This window comes from Colletotrichum phormii (genome assembly GCF_030913505.1).
Source record: "Colletotrichum phormii strain CBS 102054 chromosome Unknown BDP81scaffold_15, whole genome shotgun sequence".
Taxonomy (NCBI): Eukaryota; Fungi; Ascomycota; class Sordariomycetes; order Glomerellales; family Glomerellaceae; genus Colletotrichum; species Colletotrichum phormii.
The window spans coordinates 553,602-571,648 of NW_026851457.1; the positions used below are offsets into that span (position 1 = coordinate 553,602).

General features: G+C 54.2%; 3 protein-coding genes across 3 annotated transcripts; 1 reads left to right on the forward strand and 2 right to left on the reverse strand.

Annotated features, from left to right (window-relative positions):
• Positions 1-428: 428 nt before the first annotated feature.
• Positions 429-4,046, reverse strand: BDP81DRAFT_324765 (heavy metal translocating P-type ATPase; the record flags this gene model as incomplete). The annotated part of the gene is made up of 1 exon (XM_060584912.1): positions 429-4,046. One exon carries the CDS (start codon positions 4,044-4,046, stop codon positions 429-431), a length of 3,618 nt encoding a protein of 1,205 aa, XP_060442956.1.
• Positions 4,047-5,498: 1,452 nt separating this feature from the next.
• BDP81DRAFT_57733 (uncharacterized protein) lies at positions 5,499-6,415 on the forward strand. The gene has a single exon (XM_060596009.1). The coding sequence runs from the start codon at positions 5,727-5,729 to the stop codon at positions 6,330-6,332; it is 606 nt and encodes a 201-aa protein (XP_060442957.1). The 5' UTR covers positions 5,499-5,726; the 3' UTR covers positions 6,333-6,415.
• A 4,553-nt stretch (positions 6,416-10,968) lies between these two features.
• On the reverse strand, positions 10,969-12,554 carry BDP81DRAFT_432659 (cyclin). The gene has a single exon (XM_060590802.1). The coding sequence runs from the start codon at positions 12,227-12,229 to the stop codon at positions 11,084-11,086; it is 1,146 nt and encodes a 381-aa protein (XP_060442958.1). The 5' UTR covers positions 12,230-12,554; the 3' UTR covers positions 10,969-11,083.
• Positions 12,555-18,047: the final 5,493 nt, after the last annotated feature.

Genomic DNA, 18,047 nt, shown 5'->3' on the forward strand with positions numbered 1-18,047 from the left:
ATGCCCAAACCGCTCCAAGATGAGGTCCATAGCAAGCCGTGTAAAGTTCTTGATACCTTGATCTTTCAGGCGTAATGTCGCCTTTGGATTGCCGTGGACACACCAACAATGGTATATAGCAAATGAAGAAAATTTGGCATTGAATTGTAACCATTGCTTAGCTCAATACCTCTGTTATGAGAATGTAGCAATTGGCGTCTTCAGATAAGACTTGGGAATCATGGAACGAAATGCGTACATGTTTGAGACACCAATCGTGTAAGGCGTCACGTAATGTTCAAGAATTCTCTTCAATAATGCCCAATGATGCTCTTCTCTATATAGCATACAGGTATCCTCTAATAAAACAAAAAAAAAAAAAAAGTGGTAATACACGGCACAACCACCAACCCATCACCTCCTCTCCTCTTCCCATAACAAACCTCCATCTACTCAATCTTCTTCGCCCGGAACCCAAGCCACGGCACCTTACTCCTCAACGCCAACGAACTCAGCACAACACTGATACTAGACAGCGCCATGGCGAGACTGGCCCACACGGGATCCAGCCGCACGTGCTGCCGCCCGCCATTCACAACAATCGGGTACAGACACCCGGCAGCAATGGGGATCGCCAGCAGGTTGTAGATGACGGCCCACCCAAAATTCACCTTGATCCGCCGGAACACGGTCCGGCTGAGCGCGAGTAGCGTCACCACGGCGCGGAGGTCGCTCGTCACCAGCACAAAGTCGGCGCTCGAAATGGCCACATCACTACCGCTGCCGATGGCGATGCCCACGTCCGCTTTCGTCAGCGCGGGCGAGTCGTTGATGCCGTCGCCTACCATGGCCACCATGGCGCGCTTCCCCGTGTGCTCGTCATCTCCGTACCTGCCGGCCCGCGCCTTGAGGACGGATTGCAGGTAGGTGATCTTGTCCGCCTTTTCCCAGGGGAGGACCTCGGCGAGCACGTTGTCCGGGTCGATGCCCACCAGGTCCGCGACGGCTTTGGCGGTCACGACGTTGTCGCCCGAGAGCATCCACACGCGGGTGCCTTGCTCGTGGAGGGCCTTGATGATGCGGATCGCCTCGGGCCGGATGGGGTCTGCGATGGAGAGCGCGGCGACGAGGGTCCAGGGGTGGTCTTCTGACGGGGTGGTAGAAGCTGTAGGTCTGGTAGCGACCAAGGCGACCGATTTCGCCTCGCTCTTCCATTTCTGGAGTTGAGACGACACGCCTTCGTCAAAAAGGACGGCGTGATCGCGCATCAGGGACTCGTTGCCGACAATCATGTCAAACGCCTCGTCGGGCTTCGCCCCGCGGTTCGTGGCCTTCATGCCCTTGCCCGGCAGTTCCTGGAGGCTGTCGACGTCGACCCAGGCCTCGGTCTGCGAGGTGCAGTAGGACACAATCGCCTTGGCCACAGGGTGACTGCTGTTCTCCTCAATCGCTCGCAGAGTGGCCAGGACCATGCTGGGCTCGAGTTTGCTCCCCTCGAGGTAGAGCCTCGCGTCTGTAACCTTTGGCTCGCCACCGACGGTAAGGGTGCCCGTCTTGTCGAATACGACCACGTCCACGTTGCTGGCCTTTTCGAATGCCTCGCCTCCTCCCTTGGCGAGGATGCCGTGCTTAGCCGCGAGACCGCCGCCGACAAAGATGGCGGTGGGGGCTGCGAGAGCGAGACCGCAGGGGCAGGCGACGACGAAGACGGCGATGGCGAATTGCAGTGCAAAGCCAGCCCAGCTACCCTCCGCATCGAGGTATTCTCTAGGGAGAACGCCAGTGTAGCCGAGAACCAGCCAGGTGAAGAATGTGATGACGGCAATCAGGGTGATGATGGGGACAAAGTAGGCCGTGAGCACGTCGGCGACACGCTCCATGGGTGCCCTCTTCGTCTGGCCCTCTCTGACAATAGAGACGATCCGGTCCAGCATGGAGGCACCCGCCGCACCTGTGATGCGTACCTGAATAGCAGAATCTTTGTTGACCGTGCCAGCGTGGACCTCGTCGCCGGGTACCTTCTTGATGAGACGAGACTCGCCCGTCAAGCTGGACTCGTCGAAGCTGCCCTCTCCCTGTACCACGATCCCATCTGCGGCGGGGGAAGCACCGTGAGGCACGCGCACAACGTCTCCGAACTCGAGCATGTCCACGCCAACGATGGAGTCGGTGGTCTTACCAATAGAGTCCTTGGTGACGAGGATAGCCGTGGTAGGTCGCAGCTTGCCCAGCATCTCGACCGCATCGCCAGTCTTTGACTTGCTGTACGACTCGATAAGGCGGCCGAGGAGCAAGAAAAGGGTCAGGAAGACAACGGAGTCAAAGTAGAATTGCGTGTCGTCAACTTTTGCAGGCCGGTTGATGGCGGCAGCGATCATCTGACCAATGGAGGAAACGTAGGCGATCGTCGTTCCCAGGGACATGAGCATATTCATGCTTCCAAACTTGTAGAACCGACGAAGGATGGGCGTCTTGCTGCCCCGGCGCCACAGGTTTCTAATTTCCTTGATGGCTCTGCTGTGGAAGACGTCGGCACCAAAGAAGTATACTGGCGTTGCGAGAATGAACAGGGCGATTTGGGCTCGATTGATGCCCATGGTCCACGGCTTCATGAGGTAATGCTTGCCCTTGTCCGTGTCGGGGACGAGACTCATGTAGACGATACCAATGATGAAAGTCGGGATGGTGATGATAAACGTCAAATAAACTCGTCTGAGGAGCTGCTGCTGGTGCTTTTGTGTAATGAGTTTGGAACGCTCCTCGAGACTAGGCGGGTGGTAAATCGATGCTTTGAAGGCGGGATCGGCGGCATCGATGGCGGATAAAATTTGCCGAATGGTGAATGAAGGCGCGCTGGGCGTGTACTTGACGGTAACGAGTGGCTTCTCGTGAGTGGGTTTGGAAATGACCTTGAGCCGGTGCGTGAAGGAAGTGAGAGAGTGCGTTACTCGACTGGGACAATGTTGACAGTAGAGGCCCTTGATTGAGATTTGGACTGTCCTCTCTTGCGCGCCCTTGTTCTCAGCCTTGACCCTTGATACTCTGTCCAGTATCGCATCGTAGCCCATATCTTCGATAGACTGAACAATGTCGTCTTGCTTGCCTTCAACGATAAAGTCGATGGTAGCATTGTTAGCTACCAGGTTGACTGCAACGTTGGAGACGTAGTCCTTCTTGTTCAGCTGTTCAGTGATGGTGTTGGCGCAAGAGGCGCAAGTCATGCCGCCAATCGCCACAGTTGCTCGCCATTTCTTTTCGTCGCCTTCGTCTCCAGTGGATTCATCGCCTGACTCTGCGCATTCCGTGACGCTATCCAGACTGGCATCGTAACCCATGTCTTCAATGGCTTCCGCAACCCTTGAAGCGTTTGACTTGTCTCTAATATCGACGGTGGCACTGTTGGTGACCAGGTTGACGGTGGCATTGTCGATCCACTCCTGTTTGTTGAGTTCCTCGCTGATGGTATTGACGCAGGACGCGCAGGTCATACCGGCAACAGAGAGGGAAACTCTCCATTTTGAGCCTCCTGATGCCATAGCTGTGACACTGTCGAGACCATTGTACAGCGAGCTCCGCACACTGTTGACGTGTGAGTTCAAGAGGTCTGCAGTTGAAGCACCGCTGTCCTCTGAATCACGGCATTGCTTGCAGTTGAGAAGATGGGCTTCTCGCTGAGCCTCGGGTGAATCAGAAGACCACCTCGGGGCGAAGGAGAGCAGGCCATCAAGGGCGCCGCCGTTGTGAGCGTTGTTCATGACACCAGAATCAGGCTGAGTGAAGGTGATGGTGTCCATGTCAAATTCGGTGGCAGCCGTGGTCGTGACACCGCAAATCTCGAAGCCGGCATCTTGAAGTGACTTGGCCATGCACCGGATGGTGATATCGGGGGTTGACGTGTGTCTGTGTTCAATGGTGACGACGGAGGTGACAATGTTTGGTGAGACCCAGATGACATCGTGACTAGACGACTCCCGGAGAGCCTGCTGGATGGAGGAGACGCATGATGGGCAGTGCAAGTTGGCGAGGAGAAATGAGGTGGTGATGCGAGGGTGCCTTCCGTCGTCCATCGTCACGATCTGTTGGCTCAGTAGCCGGTGTGTCTGCTGCTTGTTGTCGTTGCCGTCCCTTAAGTATCGAGAACGAGAGAGCCGGTGTAGAGGGATGGTAGATGCGCCGAGAGCCTTGAGTGGAATGTTGAGGGAGCTCACGGGAGGGCGGCTAGTACGAGAAAGCCAGGTGTGAGGTTTTGTAGCAGCTCAGGGCCAGCTTTCGGAGAAAGCTATGTGAGCTTCTAGTACCCGCCCGTTTCCTTCTCTTCTCTACGAGATATCCGGGAGGAAAATGCGTAGTTACGGAAAGTGTTGAAGGAGAAACAAGCGTAAAAGTGAGGAAAATTGGTAGGATCAAAGGCCGAGTGAACAGCAAGTAGATGAGCTTGAGCAGACGATGTTCAGTTTGCTTCAGAGCTCGGTGTCCGAGTTTTTTTTTTCTTCTCCAAATGAATGCCGACGCGAGGGATTGATGCCACGTCCCTTTCATGCAGCACTACCAAAAACCACACAACTGCATGTGTCGGAGAAAATGAAGTATTTACGAGAATTCTACGATTGTTTTACCTCCTTGCCCCCTGGTCTGCTAGACCATTCGGTGTTTGACTTTACTTTTTTCAAATTACAGCGCGGCAATTGTGCTGCTTTGAAATGCTGAACAGAGTGGCCCTTTGCCTCTTTGGGGATGCGCGTTTTGTGCGGTGCAGAATTCTCAGGTATCAGAGTCAGCGACTCACCACTTTTTCTGCAGGAACACGGTGATTGCACTGTCCAACTTGCCTCGATGTAGGTTGATTGAAACTGTGTTGGCACTGTCTGTTCAGGTACCAGAGACACAGGCGTGACGTAATCTGCTCATAATGGGTCCGTCCAGGTTTCATTTGAGTGCCTCAAGGGGCAGGCACCCGACGTTGACACGCTAAAACCGGGCGCGCTTCCAGTTTGGGTACCTTACCTTACATCCAGACTGGAATACGCAAGAGCCTTCCATCTCAACACTCAGAAAGAAGGCACGAAGGATACTTATATTTCTTCACCTGCCTCCTTTATCAAGCGACTAGGAAGTCAATGGCGGAGTGGTCTGGGGGGCGGGCGCAAGTGGAACCCTAACATACTCGGCCATTGAGGACCACCGTTTAGCCTTTTGTTCGATTTACTTTGGTTGACACTTTCTTCTTCTTCTTCTTCTTCTTCTTCTTCTTCTTCAGATCTCCAACATTCCTTCTCTGGGTACCACTGCATGCACCTTTCTCAACTACACCCGCTGTCAGTCGATCTTTACTAGATCTATCCATGTTCCATCTTCTGTTTTCCAGTGGCAAATCTCACCAGACAGCGTCTATAGCGCCTCCCCGCATTGCGCTAGCCGCTAGCCGCAGCAAGATCCACGTGGACCCTGATTTCTAAGCGCAGCTGCAGTTGCTATTGCTCACTCATCCTCGACATGACACCTCGGCGGATCGCCTCTCAGCTACCCATGTCTGTTCCTGTCGATCCGTCAAGCTGCTCTCAAAAGACAAGCCGTTGACAGAGACTAAAGTGACCTGCGCCTGCTGTCTCACTTGCATGCCTGCGTGGAACAAGAACAAACAACCCAAAGGGCGCCACCATGAATCTCTCACAGAACGACGCGTGGGTAACACAGCTTGCGGCTGACACGTTGGCAGAGGCACAATACTGTTGTTCCAGGTTATCTTCATGGCACAAACAAGGGCAACGTCCACCAACCAATACTTGGACCTCGTTCAATACAGACCCGTCAAGAAACTTGGGTGCCTCTATTCTCGCTCGCTGAGTATACTGCAGAAGGATTCCAACGACTGTGACAAAATCGGCCTCTCGCTTCCTCCAATCACCACGACCGCTGCGCCCCCATGCGGCCGAAGCTTCGCCTTCAAAAGCTGCATCCTGACCAGCCAGCCATCGCAAACCGTCCAAGCAGACTGCAACGTGCTCCAACGAAGAATTCTGGAACAATTTCCACGGCCGTGCAAGATCATTCGGCAAAAGTCGAGGCAGAAAACTTCGGATAGCATACTGCCCGTACCCATTCTGGAGGTCGGCGAACAGACGCGGGATGAGCCTCAAGGCTATGTCGACATCGGACCAACCGCTCAGGCTGTGTCAGAAGCTTCCAGTTCGAGAGCACCGACCAACACTGCATCTACCCCCTTTGGTGTCGGCATTGCGAAAAACAACCTCAGTCTGGCTACTTTCATCAGCATTACGGTATATCCCTCTGCTGGCTTATGGAGGGGCTTGAGGCATCATCGCGTCGATTTCAAGCGTCCACGGCTCAGCTGAATCCCATGTCAGCGCATCTCTGGGACAGCGGGGCAGTGCGGGCTTACAACACTGAAAAGTCTATGATCACCTCAAAGATTAATGTCCAACTTCCTCGTCTTGGCATTACGGCCCTGCCATTGGCAATAATGTGACGATCGACACACCTAATATTGAAGTTGAAAGTCACGATGCGTGTGGGGCTTGGCTCGATACAGATACTGGGTGCTTAAGGCATTCCTTGGCGTCGCCGTGCCAGCCGCGAGCTCCGCTATCAGCGTCATCAAAAGACTGCAGACAATCCAAAGTCCAAACACTGCGCAGCCAAGGCCGGGCATATTCAAAGGGACAAAAGGATTGACATGGTTTTACTTCTTTGGCTGTTGACCTTTTGCCGAGACATCCACTGGCAAATACTATGCGATGCGAGCACCTTGGCGTGTAGCTCATGCTTTTGGTTGAGAACTTGGGGCTGAGGACACGGCGCAGCAACTCCCCAACGGCCGTTAGGTTTGCCAACGCCTCGAAAGTCAACAATGTGGACCAACTCAAAATAAACACCTAATCACTAACAAACCTACACAGCTCTATCGGCAAGGTGGGAAACGAGGAAAAAACGAACGGTTGGCCCAAGCCACATTGAATCAACCTTGGTATCCGTTCGGATACCCGTCCGGCTAGGTGGAGGCACAGTCGATGACGGCAGGCTGACTTCCCCGTGACTTCGCGGTTCGCCCAGCCGGAGCCCTCGGTCTCGCGACGCGGCCGTGGTTCTACAGCACGCCAGTGGGATTGCGCGGGGCATGGGAGAGAAGGCAAGGGTGGCAGGGATGCAAGTCATTTGACCTTGGCGCGAGGCGACCCTTTGCCACGGCCCGTGTCCACGAATCCGGGGGCGGGTTCTCACGCACCCAAGCCAGGCGTATGCGACGGGCCAACGGCACGCCGTGCACCGGGGTTGGGCAAAAAGCTGACAGGCGCACACGGGCTCTTCGTGGATAGTGACCAGACCTCGAGGGGAGAAAGATGACAGGTAATCCACTGGGCCAGCGACCGGGACCCGTTGGACTATTGGCGCATCGCGAAGAAAGGACTGGGACTGGACCAATGTTGCCATTCATCCGACCGCAAAACTTGGCCCGCCGCCCCCCGACCTCGTGACTCATCTAGTGTCGATTGATGAACACTCCCCCAGCCCCTCCGAGCCGGTCTCGAGAGACCCACGCCGACCCCGACCGCCGGCCAGCGGCCAAGCATGGGACGATGCTCCGGCCCTTACAAGCCTGCTGGAGCCCAACACTGAACACGAAGAGGAGCACACCCTGCAACCGTCATCCACGTATCCGCGTCTTGACCAGGCAAGCCTAGGTTGCCTGGGCCCAGGGCAAGGAAGGCCTCTTCCTCACAATCACGACCTCTGGCAAACAAAACCTCATCCACTCATACGAGCGAGGAGTAGGAACACCTGCACGGTACTCTGTGTGTGTGTGTGTGTGTGTGTGTGTGTGTGTGTGAGGAGGGGAATATCTTCGCGAGGTCGGAGCCTAAAAATCCTGCTTCCTGATGGTTTTCGTTGCCTTTCCTTTCCACCCCGGCCCCAGCCACACATGCACATCCTAAAGCACGGCGGAAATCTGAGCGATGCACGATCATCGCCCACACCCCTCCCCCCTTCCACTCCTCTTCCAATCCCAAATTCCGACCCTTGACCGACATTTTTCCCCCGATAGCGATTGCAGCCCGAATTCCCCCACCCCCCATAGTCCACCAGGATGCGTATTCTGCAACGACCTGGACCTTGTTTTCTTATTTCCTCACCTTCCCTCCAAGCTTGTGATGATGATGCCTAGAGGACGAGGATTTCACTGCATAATTGATACCTAGTAGGCCAACATACGTGTCTAAAAAAACGGGGGTGGTTGAGCAAGCAAGACCCCTCCATCCCACGCCTACCCACGCCTACCCACCCACGCCTACCCAAGCAAACCAAGGCAAACCAACAGCCAACTCCAAGGCTCAAGCTCAAGCACCTTGAAAAGTGTGTGAACTTTGCTCTCGCTCGTTCATCGTCGCCCAACCAAATGCCCAAGATGGCACCTTTTGCAGACGTCACTGTTTCTTTGGACCCCTAAGAATTGAGAAAAACCTTGTCGGCGAATTTTTGGTACTTATCCGCCTCCCTTTGGGTATTTCGACCGTTTGTAGCAGATGCCAACTACGGGTAGGGGACCCGTGTAACCACATTGTGCGTCACGACACCTGTACTCCGTGATGTGCATCGCTCTAAAACGCTCATGCCGGGAAGGGTATCCTGTAAACCCGTTGGATACACAGCGGATTTGGAGGTAACGATACGTAAGCTGGATGCGAGAAAGGAAGACAAGAATAAACGTGACGATGAGAGCTCTCATGGAGGGTTAGGTGACGGGGGGTTGTTCCGCTCACCGGGGTCAAGTATCGTGAGCCGCATTCCGATCGAAATCGTTCAAACCCTCACACCCCCCTCCCACCATCTATGGGCTTGATCCTCTCTGGGACCGGAGAAAGACGGACACACGATATCTCCTAGTTTTTCCCGACCGCGAACACCTTTTTCGGGATTCTCCGCTCTAGTCGGAGAGGGGCCCAAGAGACACACGCACTCACCGACCCAAAGACCCGGAACGATGCCCGAACGCTTATTATCGCGGTAACACCAAAACCAACTGTAGGTAGTACCGTGGCGGTAGCGTCAAAAGCTGGAAGGGGGCTGAAGGGGGTGAGAGGGTAACAGGCCCAGAGGATGAGGGAAGCCTAGATCTAGATTGTGTGGGTTTTGTTGGATTTCGAATCCTGTCATGGCCCCGTCAAAGTGTCAATTGTCAGAATACGGCACACTAAACCCTTGACTAAGGTATCGTACCCCGCGATATCTCCAAGGCCTGGACCCCCTCCTCCTCTCCGATCCCACCGCCGACATCGTCGACCGCTATTCTCCGATAAGGTACCAAGAGAAGGATGGGAGGAGGGAGTCAAGCCACAAAGTCCGTATTCAACCCGATCCAACGAACCGTAGCCAAATCCAAAATCTGTCTTCGTCTTTCTTTCCCCTTCCCTCCTTGAACCGGTGAAGAAATGATCTGGAGGGCTTGCCTTCCGAAGCCATTACCGCACGTAAACGTTCTTTCCCACCCAAACCCCCGTCCGTCCGTCTCCATCCGTTCTATAAACCCCGTACCCGGTCTCCTAGCACCACTGCTTCACCCGCATTCATCGTCGGTAAATCCCAAAAGTCGTACTTGTCTCACCTAGAATCCCAAATACGGATATCCAGTTCCAGTACCCTTTAAAATGCCGAACTCGTTCGTGACACCCAAGAAGACGTTTACGATTGCAAGTCTTCCGATCCTCCTACGCAGTAGACTCTTCGAGGGGGGTTTTTTTTTTTCATTGTTTATTCTCCGAGTCCTGACCGCATCCTTTTTGGAGGACAAGGCCAACGCAGACGGTGCTGCAACCTTATATCGGTGTGTGTGTATGTCTGTACCTACAGAAAAACTCTCGTCCGATTCATGTCCGTACCTAACTTGCCTGCGGTGCCTGCGTACTGACGTCGTTTGGTGCATGTTCATGACTAGAGTATGCAGTACCTTACCTGTAGGTATTGACAGCATGTGGATGGGGGGGAGATAAGCTTCAACAACAAGTCATGGCACGTCATGCAACCAAGAATTCGCCCTTTCTCACACACACAAAAAAAAAAAAAAAAAAAAAGTACCTCGTCATCGTCAAGAGGGGAAAAAATCAAGAAATTGACTGCAACATCTGAAGAGCAAATCAACTGCATCACTCAGGAAAGTTGACTGCATGCGATCCCCCCCTTCAAGTCCAACAGACCCCGTGAGACGCTGCAGCCAGACATGAGAACATCGTAAATAACCGGCAGCGTAGTATCGCGGCTAATCGCCCCCCCTGCTGGACCGCCAATTGTTTACGGGATCAATGTCTCGCATTGTCCGCTGAATGCGAAATCCTTCCTGCTCACGGCTCACAGCTCACTGTTCAACCCCCCACACACCGCTGGTTGGCTGGGCTGCATTCACCCGTCACGAGGGCCTCACCAAGACATGGTATGCATACAAGAATAAATTTTCCCCCACTAGCGCCAACCGTTCTGAGCCATGATTCCGGAAACCCTCACCCCCAAATTCTGGCCAAAGCTGCAAGCAGAAGTCAGATTCACTGTTCACGAAACCAAAAATGTTGGAAAGTAGAGATGATTGTTTGGAATCGAGCCAAGGCCCGTCGCTTTCATTTGTAGGGTCGTCAAATCTCGCAATTGCGAGTTGATCTGTTGCCCGCGTACTGCTGCTACGCTAAGATATGTGCCAGACTTGTCTTAGTCGTGGCTTGCCAGTTTCCCCAATTCCTAATCCCACACGACGACCCTCTACCATGCGAGGACGTCAAATGGCCCAAAGAAGAGAAAAATCTTGCTTATGAATGTCCGCCCAACACCGTTCCATATATGCAAATGCCCGAGGATGCTCTATCCTCGATCCGTAAGCCCATGTACCACCAGTCCATTACCAACGCCTTGGGGAAAAAGAAAAAAGAAAAAAGGAAAAGATGGTGAAATCAAGTCTGTTCCCCCGGATGTCTCTATAGCACAATCCAACACCATGCTTTTTTTGGGGGGGGTGGCTCAAAACGCAAAAAAACTAAAAAAAAAAAAAAAAACTACTCTTGTAATGGAGGCTGTGACAAAGGTGAAAATTGTGTTGCGCAGCAGGTTACCGCACAGTCACGGCGCCGCCGAAGACGCGGCCCCACATCCCGCGGCCCATGCGGGCTCTCTTGGCCTTTGTGCCATCTTGCATGTCGCGGAGCTCCTCGGTGCTGATTTCGTAGGGCAAAAGAGGCTTGCGCTTCGGAAGCGTTGATGCAGGCTGCTCAATGTGCACCTCCACTGGCGACTCGTACAAGCTACCGTTGGGAACGTACATGTACGGCTCGTCGGCGGGGTTGTCGAGAGGCGTCGTGGCACGCGATTGAGACCGGCTCGATGCCACTGAAGGAGCGTAGGAGCTGACGGAGCTGCCATAGCTGCTGCTGTAGCACAGGCCGGGAGGAGTGATGGAAGAGCCGCTGTAGGTGCGGGCGTGGTCGGGCGATTCCAAGCGGGAGCGGGAGCTCGCGCGCGATGACGGGGGGCTGGGGTAGGCGGGGATGCTGTACATCTCCTCGTGTCTGCGGCGCATCTCCTCCTCTTGCTTGCGGCGGCGAGCGATGCGGCGAGCGTGCTTGGCCTCGATCTCGGCACGAATGGGGGCCAGGAAGGGATCAAGCTCGCGGTAGAGGTCCTCCTCGGAGATCCTGAGCTCCCAGTCGAGAAGGAAGAGAAGCTGCTTCTCCATCAGGTTGACCTCCGTTCTGCTGAAACCAAAGTTGGAGAAGTCGTTGTTGACGTGGCTGTATGTGGCCCAGTGCTTGTTCTTGGGTGAGCTGTCGTTGAGGTACTTGGCAGTAAGGATGAGTGCGGCAAGGAAGATGCGGTGTGTTGTGCATCGCAGACCGCGGGCCATGGGCTGGAGGCGGGACTTGAGTCTGGCGAGGTAGACCAGGGTAGACATCAGGGTAGGAACTTGGACGTTGGAGGAAACAACGAGTTGTGTGATGAAGGCCTCGAGAGTAGGCAAGTCGGCGTCCTCGTTGCAAACGGCGCGGGGCTCGGGTGTCCTGGGTGGCGTCGGGGGAAGCTGCTGTTGACGTTGGGCCTCTGCGGATGCGGGAGGCATCAGAGCACTGTCGCATGAGATGACATTGTAGGCGGCGCCGGCCAAGTACGAGATCATGGACTTGCTGACGGGCTGGTAGACGAAGTGGTCGAGGGCGGCGGCGTTGAGCTCGGCCATGCTGAGATGTGACCGTGACTCCATTGTGTGTATGTGTAACGTGGTTGAGGGTGAGGTGGTTGGTGGTGGATGATGAAGATGGAGATGATGATTCCGAAGTGGAGTCGTAGTACAATCAAGGGCTCCTTGGTGTAGAAGGAGTGTTCCTTTTGTTGTTGGTTGGTGAGGTTCGGTGAAGAGTGACGAAATGAGAGGAGAGTGGAAAGAATGGTAGAAGGGCAGGTTGGGCTGATATATTCAGACGAAAAGGAGGGTACGAGCGTGGTGTGCGGCGAAGTTCATGTGCCTCGTCGCAATTGCTGGGGTCAGCCTCTGGGGATGGGCCTGGTAGAGAGGGATGCGGAACAGCCAGTCGTCAGTGGGTGACGTGCGGTCCACGAGGCTGAGTGGGCAGGTTGTCAGGGGGTCGCTAGTCAAGTGCTAGCGTAGTAGGGGGTTAGTTTTTTAGGGGAGTCTCAGCAGGACGCCGAGGGAAGTGCCTGCTGGGGGGGGGGGCTTGGATGCTTGGGGTGGGCTGGAATGCTGTAGATCCCAGGGGTGCAGGGGGGGAGGGGCGTGCTTGGGTTACGGGTGGCAGGGGGTGGTTAGGGAGGCGTGAACAGAAAGGTGTGTCGATAAACGACCACCACCAAGAACTGGACAAGAGAGTTGTCCAAAAGAAGCGAGGTCGCAGGGGGTGCGTAGCGGACTGGCCGACAGGGGTCTGGATCTCTAGACTCTCGTGGGTTGCAGACTCGGTGCGAGCGGCTGCAAGTCGGTGGGTTTGCTTTTCTCGTTGCTGTATTTAACCTAGAGATGGCACTGTGGCGCTACTCTCTGAGTCTGCCCAGACCGAAGAGTGTAATATTGTTGCTTGCGAGGTTCTCGCAAGTGGCCTTGGCGGTGCAAAAGATGTTGCCGTCGATGGGATACGGAAACAAGTAAATCTCCTCGGTATCAACGGAGAGAAACAGTCTAGCTGCGGTGCTGTCGGTATTGTTGCAATGATTGTGTGAATGTGTTGGTATAGCAGAATGGAATACTATTTCGGCGAAGTCGGCGAGTATCCGGCAGGTGGCGATTTGTGAATGGTAGACGCCAACGACGTCGGCAAAGAAGGACGAAAGGGCGCTGGTCGAGTGGGTTTCCTGGAAGCTGGAAACAGAGAAGTTGGAGTACGGCGGCTAATGACTTTTGCGATTGTTCAAGGCGACGACAATGGCAGTGAACAGACCAAAAGCCAAACTTCTGGAAATTGCCCGGTGGCCTATGACGAATGGAGGAATAGGACAACTTTTGAAGGTTCTGCAAACGGACAGCGAGAGCCGAGTCAACTTTTGCCAAGCGCTTGGAAGAGTTGCGGGTGAGGAGTTGACGGCGTCAAGTAAAACGACCCGGGGGCGAGTCAGGGATTATTGCGGCCTGTGATTTTGGGTTTGGGTTTAGGAGAAAGGGTCAAGACGGCGAGGTGATTTCCTTCGTCTTGTCGTGAAATGAGCTTGATGCGTCGAGCACTGTCTAGGACAGATTGAGCCAACGGTCGGCGATTTGAGTTGGACCGGATTGATTAAACAAGTGACGATTGACGGTTGGGTCGTGCGTCGTGCGTCGTGCGTCCAAGGCACTCGGCAGCGAGCGGGATGAGAGAGTGGGATGGATGGAGTATCCGTAAGGTATTAGTTTGCTCTACCTGAAGGCGGTAGAAGCGGCAGAGCGGCGGTGATCCGTTTGAGGATCGAAATTATTGGCAACGACGAGGGCGGTCGAGTCCAGAGCTTCCGAGCCAGCGGACGGTGTAAGACGAATGTCGATTGTTGATTAATTGTTTTCGGGGCCGCGGGGCGGTTGCGATGCGGTCGGGTGTGCAGCAGAAAGCAGAGAGCTGGTCAGCAGCGACTTGGTGCTTTGTTCGGCCGGGATCCGAAGTCCGAAAACGTGAGAGCGGCGGTCGAAGACGGGAAAATGATTGACACTCCTTTCAACTCGGAGCAAGAGGCCAGACTCGAAAGTTTGTCCGGCGCAAAGTGTCGCTGACAGATGAATTAAGTCGATATTGCCGTTACAGGGCAACAAGGTACCGACGTCAAGGTGTTGAGGATTCGGGACGGTCCTAGAAATGGAGCCTTTCGATGCGACAAGCAAGGTGTCCAAAGAACTGTTCTACTGGACCAGAGTGCTGGGAAAATGGAAATGACGACAGGGCAGTTGTCAAGCAGTGTCCCCAAGTTCTAACGTATCCCGTAGAGAAGGTTCGGCAACGTCCAAGGTTGACCACAAAGTGAACCGTGTGTACGTTCAGAGTTGTATGTGAGTGAGGCTTTGGCAATGCACTTTTCCGAAGTTGAAACCGCTTTCCACTTCTCAGGGCGATGCGGTGGAGAGTATGGGGTACGTGAGCCGACGGGTCAAAATTGCGCGGAGAAGGAGGTAGCGGGTACTTGATGCTTTCCGTCAAGTTCTCGACCGTGCAAAAGTGTCGGGAGTGTGTCCGGTGGCAGTTGGGGTGCGAGGCGGTGCAGGTTGTCTTCTGCGAATGGAAAGCCGCAAGCAGGGGATGTCCAAGTCGGGCAGTTGGGGTCGACTGGATTGGGTGGATGAGATTGATTGGGAACCACACACGCTATGATGCAGCATGCAGCATGCAGCAGGTGCTTGTCCAAGGGTCGAGGCTTTCCGGCAGAATTGAAGGCGGACTTGAACACGAGGATTAAAGTGTCAGATCGAAGATGTGAACAAACGGGCGTCTCTTGTCTCTCGCGTGAATCTCGGCTTCGCAAAAGATGAGGTGATGCACCAAGTTGTAGTGTCGGATTTGCGTGAGAAGCAAGATAGTATGCAGTATGCCTGGGGCTGACGATGTATAATACGAGCGAAAAAAGAACCAGTAAAAGGCCTGAGCGAGAGGAAGTGGCCGGCTGGTGTTGAAGTGTATCCGTGTGTTGGTGATGATTGCCGTTGGTGGTGGTGAAGAGAGTGATTGATTGATTGATGGCTGGTGGCTGATGGGTGAAAGAATGCAGGCCGGTGTCTGCCTTTTAATTCAGACTCGCGTGGGCGAAATATCTGACGACGACAGGGAAGTGACGATCCAAGCAAGATTCAATAGATCCAATAAGGAATATCGGTTCCAGTTCCAGTTTCTCTTGATGATGGACGGCGGATGGCGGACGTGACCAAAGGGATCAAAATTGGTATTATCTGGAGAAGAGCCTGGGCAAGTCGGCGGGCGGAAAGGCACTGGCGGCGATGGGATGGGATGAGAGCGGGCAGGAGCGACGCTTGGTCTGTGTGCGTGTGTATTCCGTAAGGTAGTGGTGCACAGTTGGAAGGCGCTACTGGCAGCTGCTGTGGGGCGACAGAACCACTGGAATGGGAAAGTCGTTGGAGGGGCCCGAGGGGGAAGGAGCGACGGACACTTGGGGCCGTGACGGGATTCAGCAAGTACCTGGAAGGAGGTACCTGGAAGGAGGTACCTTTCGGAGACGCGATGACCAGCAACGGAGGGGTTCGATAGTCGAGAGAGAGAGAGAGAGAGAGTAAACAAGAAATCCGATGAAAGTAAACAGAGTGGTAAACAAGAAGCCCGGCAACTGGAGGAAAAAACAATTATTGAAGAGATTCGATTCGTATCAACCAGGCCGGCTGTTGATGAAGATGAAATCGGGGGAAAGAGACGCGTTCTGCGTTGGTAGATCGGTAGCTTCCGGGGTACCTCCGAATCGGTGCTGTCTCTGCTCCGTCTCCCTGCTTTCGCTGGTTGATGAACGGTGGTGAAGCTCGGCGGTGGTGCTATTGGATGCGGAAAGGACTAATGACAAACTGTCGTATTCAATACAACAGCCCTCGAATACCGGTGATGGTGATGATGCAAGTTGATTTGGAAAAGGAGAATCACGTCCGAGCAGATCAAGACTCAAGATTCAAGGCTCAAGAGGGAGGAGGACACAGGGATGAAATATAGTGCTGCTAGAGGCGCCGAGGTGAGGGATGAGATCGATATATTTACTTTTGCAAGCCCAACAACCAAGACCCAAAGTAAGATTGGGGACCAGTCACCAAGACCATGACCATGACCAAGACCACGGCCCAAATCCAGGTACACGCGCAACGCTGGGTTACGGACGGGAGCACGATGCAAGATTGGATCCGCCGGTCCTTGACGGCGGCGACGAACAAGAACGACAACAAGCGAGCAGTGAACCATCGTGTAATAGGTCGACCTTCATTTGGAGTGTCTCACGAAGCCCGTTGACTGGTCATTACAGCTCGGTTCAAGGCCCCTCCAGTCCTCCACCCCAGTACCGCTGCACACCAGAAGCGATCCTATTTCAGCCAGTGGTTGCAGAAACACCAAGACACGATCCCACAAGCAAGGGCCCTTGTCTCCCAAAACAAGCAGGAGTTTTTCTTGTCCACCCAGAGCCCCAGACGAGAGACTGCAGCAAACATGCGCACGTACGAAAGCTGGCGGCGACTCGCGACTAAGATTATCTGTACGGGGTACGGAGTACGGATAGGAAGGTACTGATGTAGATGGATACCTTTGTGCTTGCCTATTCTTGTTCACTTGGAAAGTACATACTTGGGCTCGTACCTTACGGATACGATGGCGGGAGAAGAAGGAAAGGGAGGCACGGAGGCAGACCCACCCCCAGCCATTCGCTGCTTCTCCATCTGTCAGTTGAACCTACAAGTACTGCACAGTTAAGTGAGCTGGCGGCTGCACCTCACGCAGGTTGAACATTCTCATTGGCCAAGGTACTCTATCAAGAGGAGGAAGGAGCAAGTACCGAGTACGTACCTTCATCTGGAGTCGTCCTCCCTTGCCTCTCGCCTCTTCGTGCAGCCCTTGCCTGACGCGTGGGAACTAGAGATGAAATGTGACTGGATCAAGTGAACGAATCCTCAGCCGCCAGCTCAGCACCCAAAAAGAATCAATTACGGATATTACTTCACGGCAAAGCACAACAGAACAGAGCAAGGCACGCGAGGTCACGCAAAGCATGGCAAACCCAAGCAATCCAAGCTAAGGTACTTCCTACGCACGTCAGCTTGCTTTCCGCTGTCACTGACAAGGTCCTACAGTTGGCCTGCCGTTTACCTCACCCAAGGTCCCAAAGACCTGAAAATGACACGACAGATGCGCGCGGCTCATTGGTGGCCGCGTCCTACGTCGAGTACGCAGATGAAACAAGCGACGGGCACTTTTCTCCGACGCTCTCTTCCAATCGATCTACGCAGACGGCCAAGAAACGAGGCCCTCCGGAGAACGAGTTCTCGCTTCCGTCTGGACGACGACAACCCTTCAACCCGTCCCGCTCGAACCAGTGGGCGTCTATCTGTAATCTCCGCTATTCTTTATTTTCGGCCCCCTCTCTGAAACAGCGTATCGACGGGCCTTGCATCACCTTACCTGAACAAGACATGATATCAACCACCACGTCTATCAAGTGTTAGCACGCCGCGCCGCGCGGTTCCCGACCGATGAAAACCGGCCCGCGTAGTGACCGATCTATACTGACCTGGCGCCGATTCGCCGCCGCCGCCCTGCTTCTCGCCCTCTGTTTAGAACTTTAGGCTCTGGGGACAAGTTTACCTACCTAACGCCTCCGTGACTCATCTCGCGTCCCCTGCCGCTCTGCAATGTTACGGTCTACTGCTGTTGGGCTGCTGTCCAGGCTTGGCTATGCTGCTTTGTTTTGGAGACGCCCATGCTGCTCGCCCGCAATCATGCTCGCATTTGCCAATCTTATCGCCGCCTCAGAAGAGATCAACAAACGCACGCCCTTCTTGGGCCTTGGATTTCTTGCTGTACTTTCACTGGTATACCCTTGGGCGGAAAGTATCATCAAACAAAGCCACA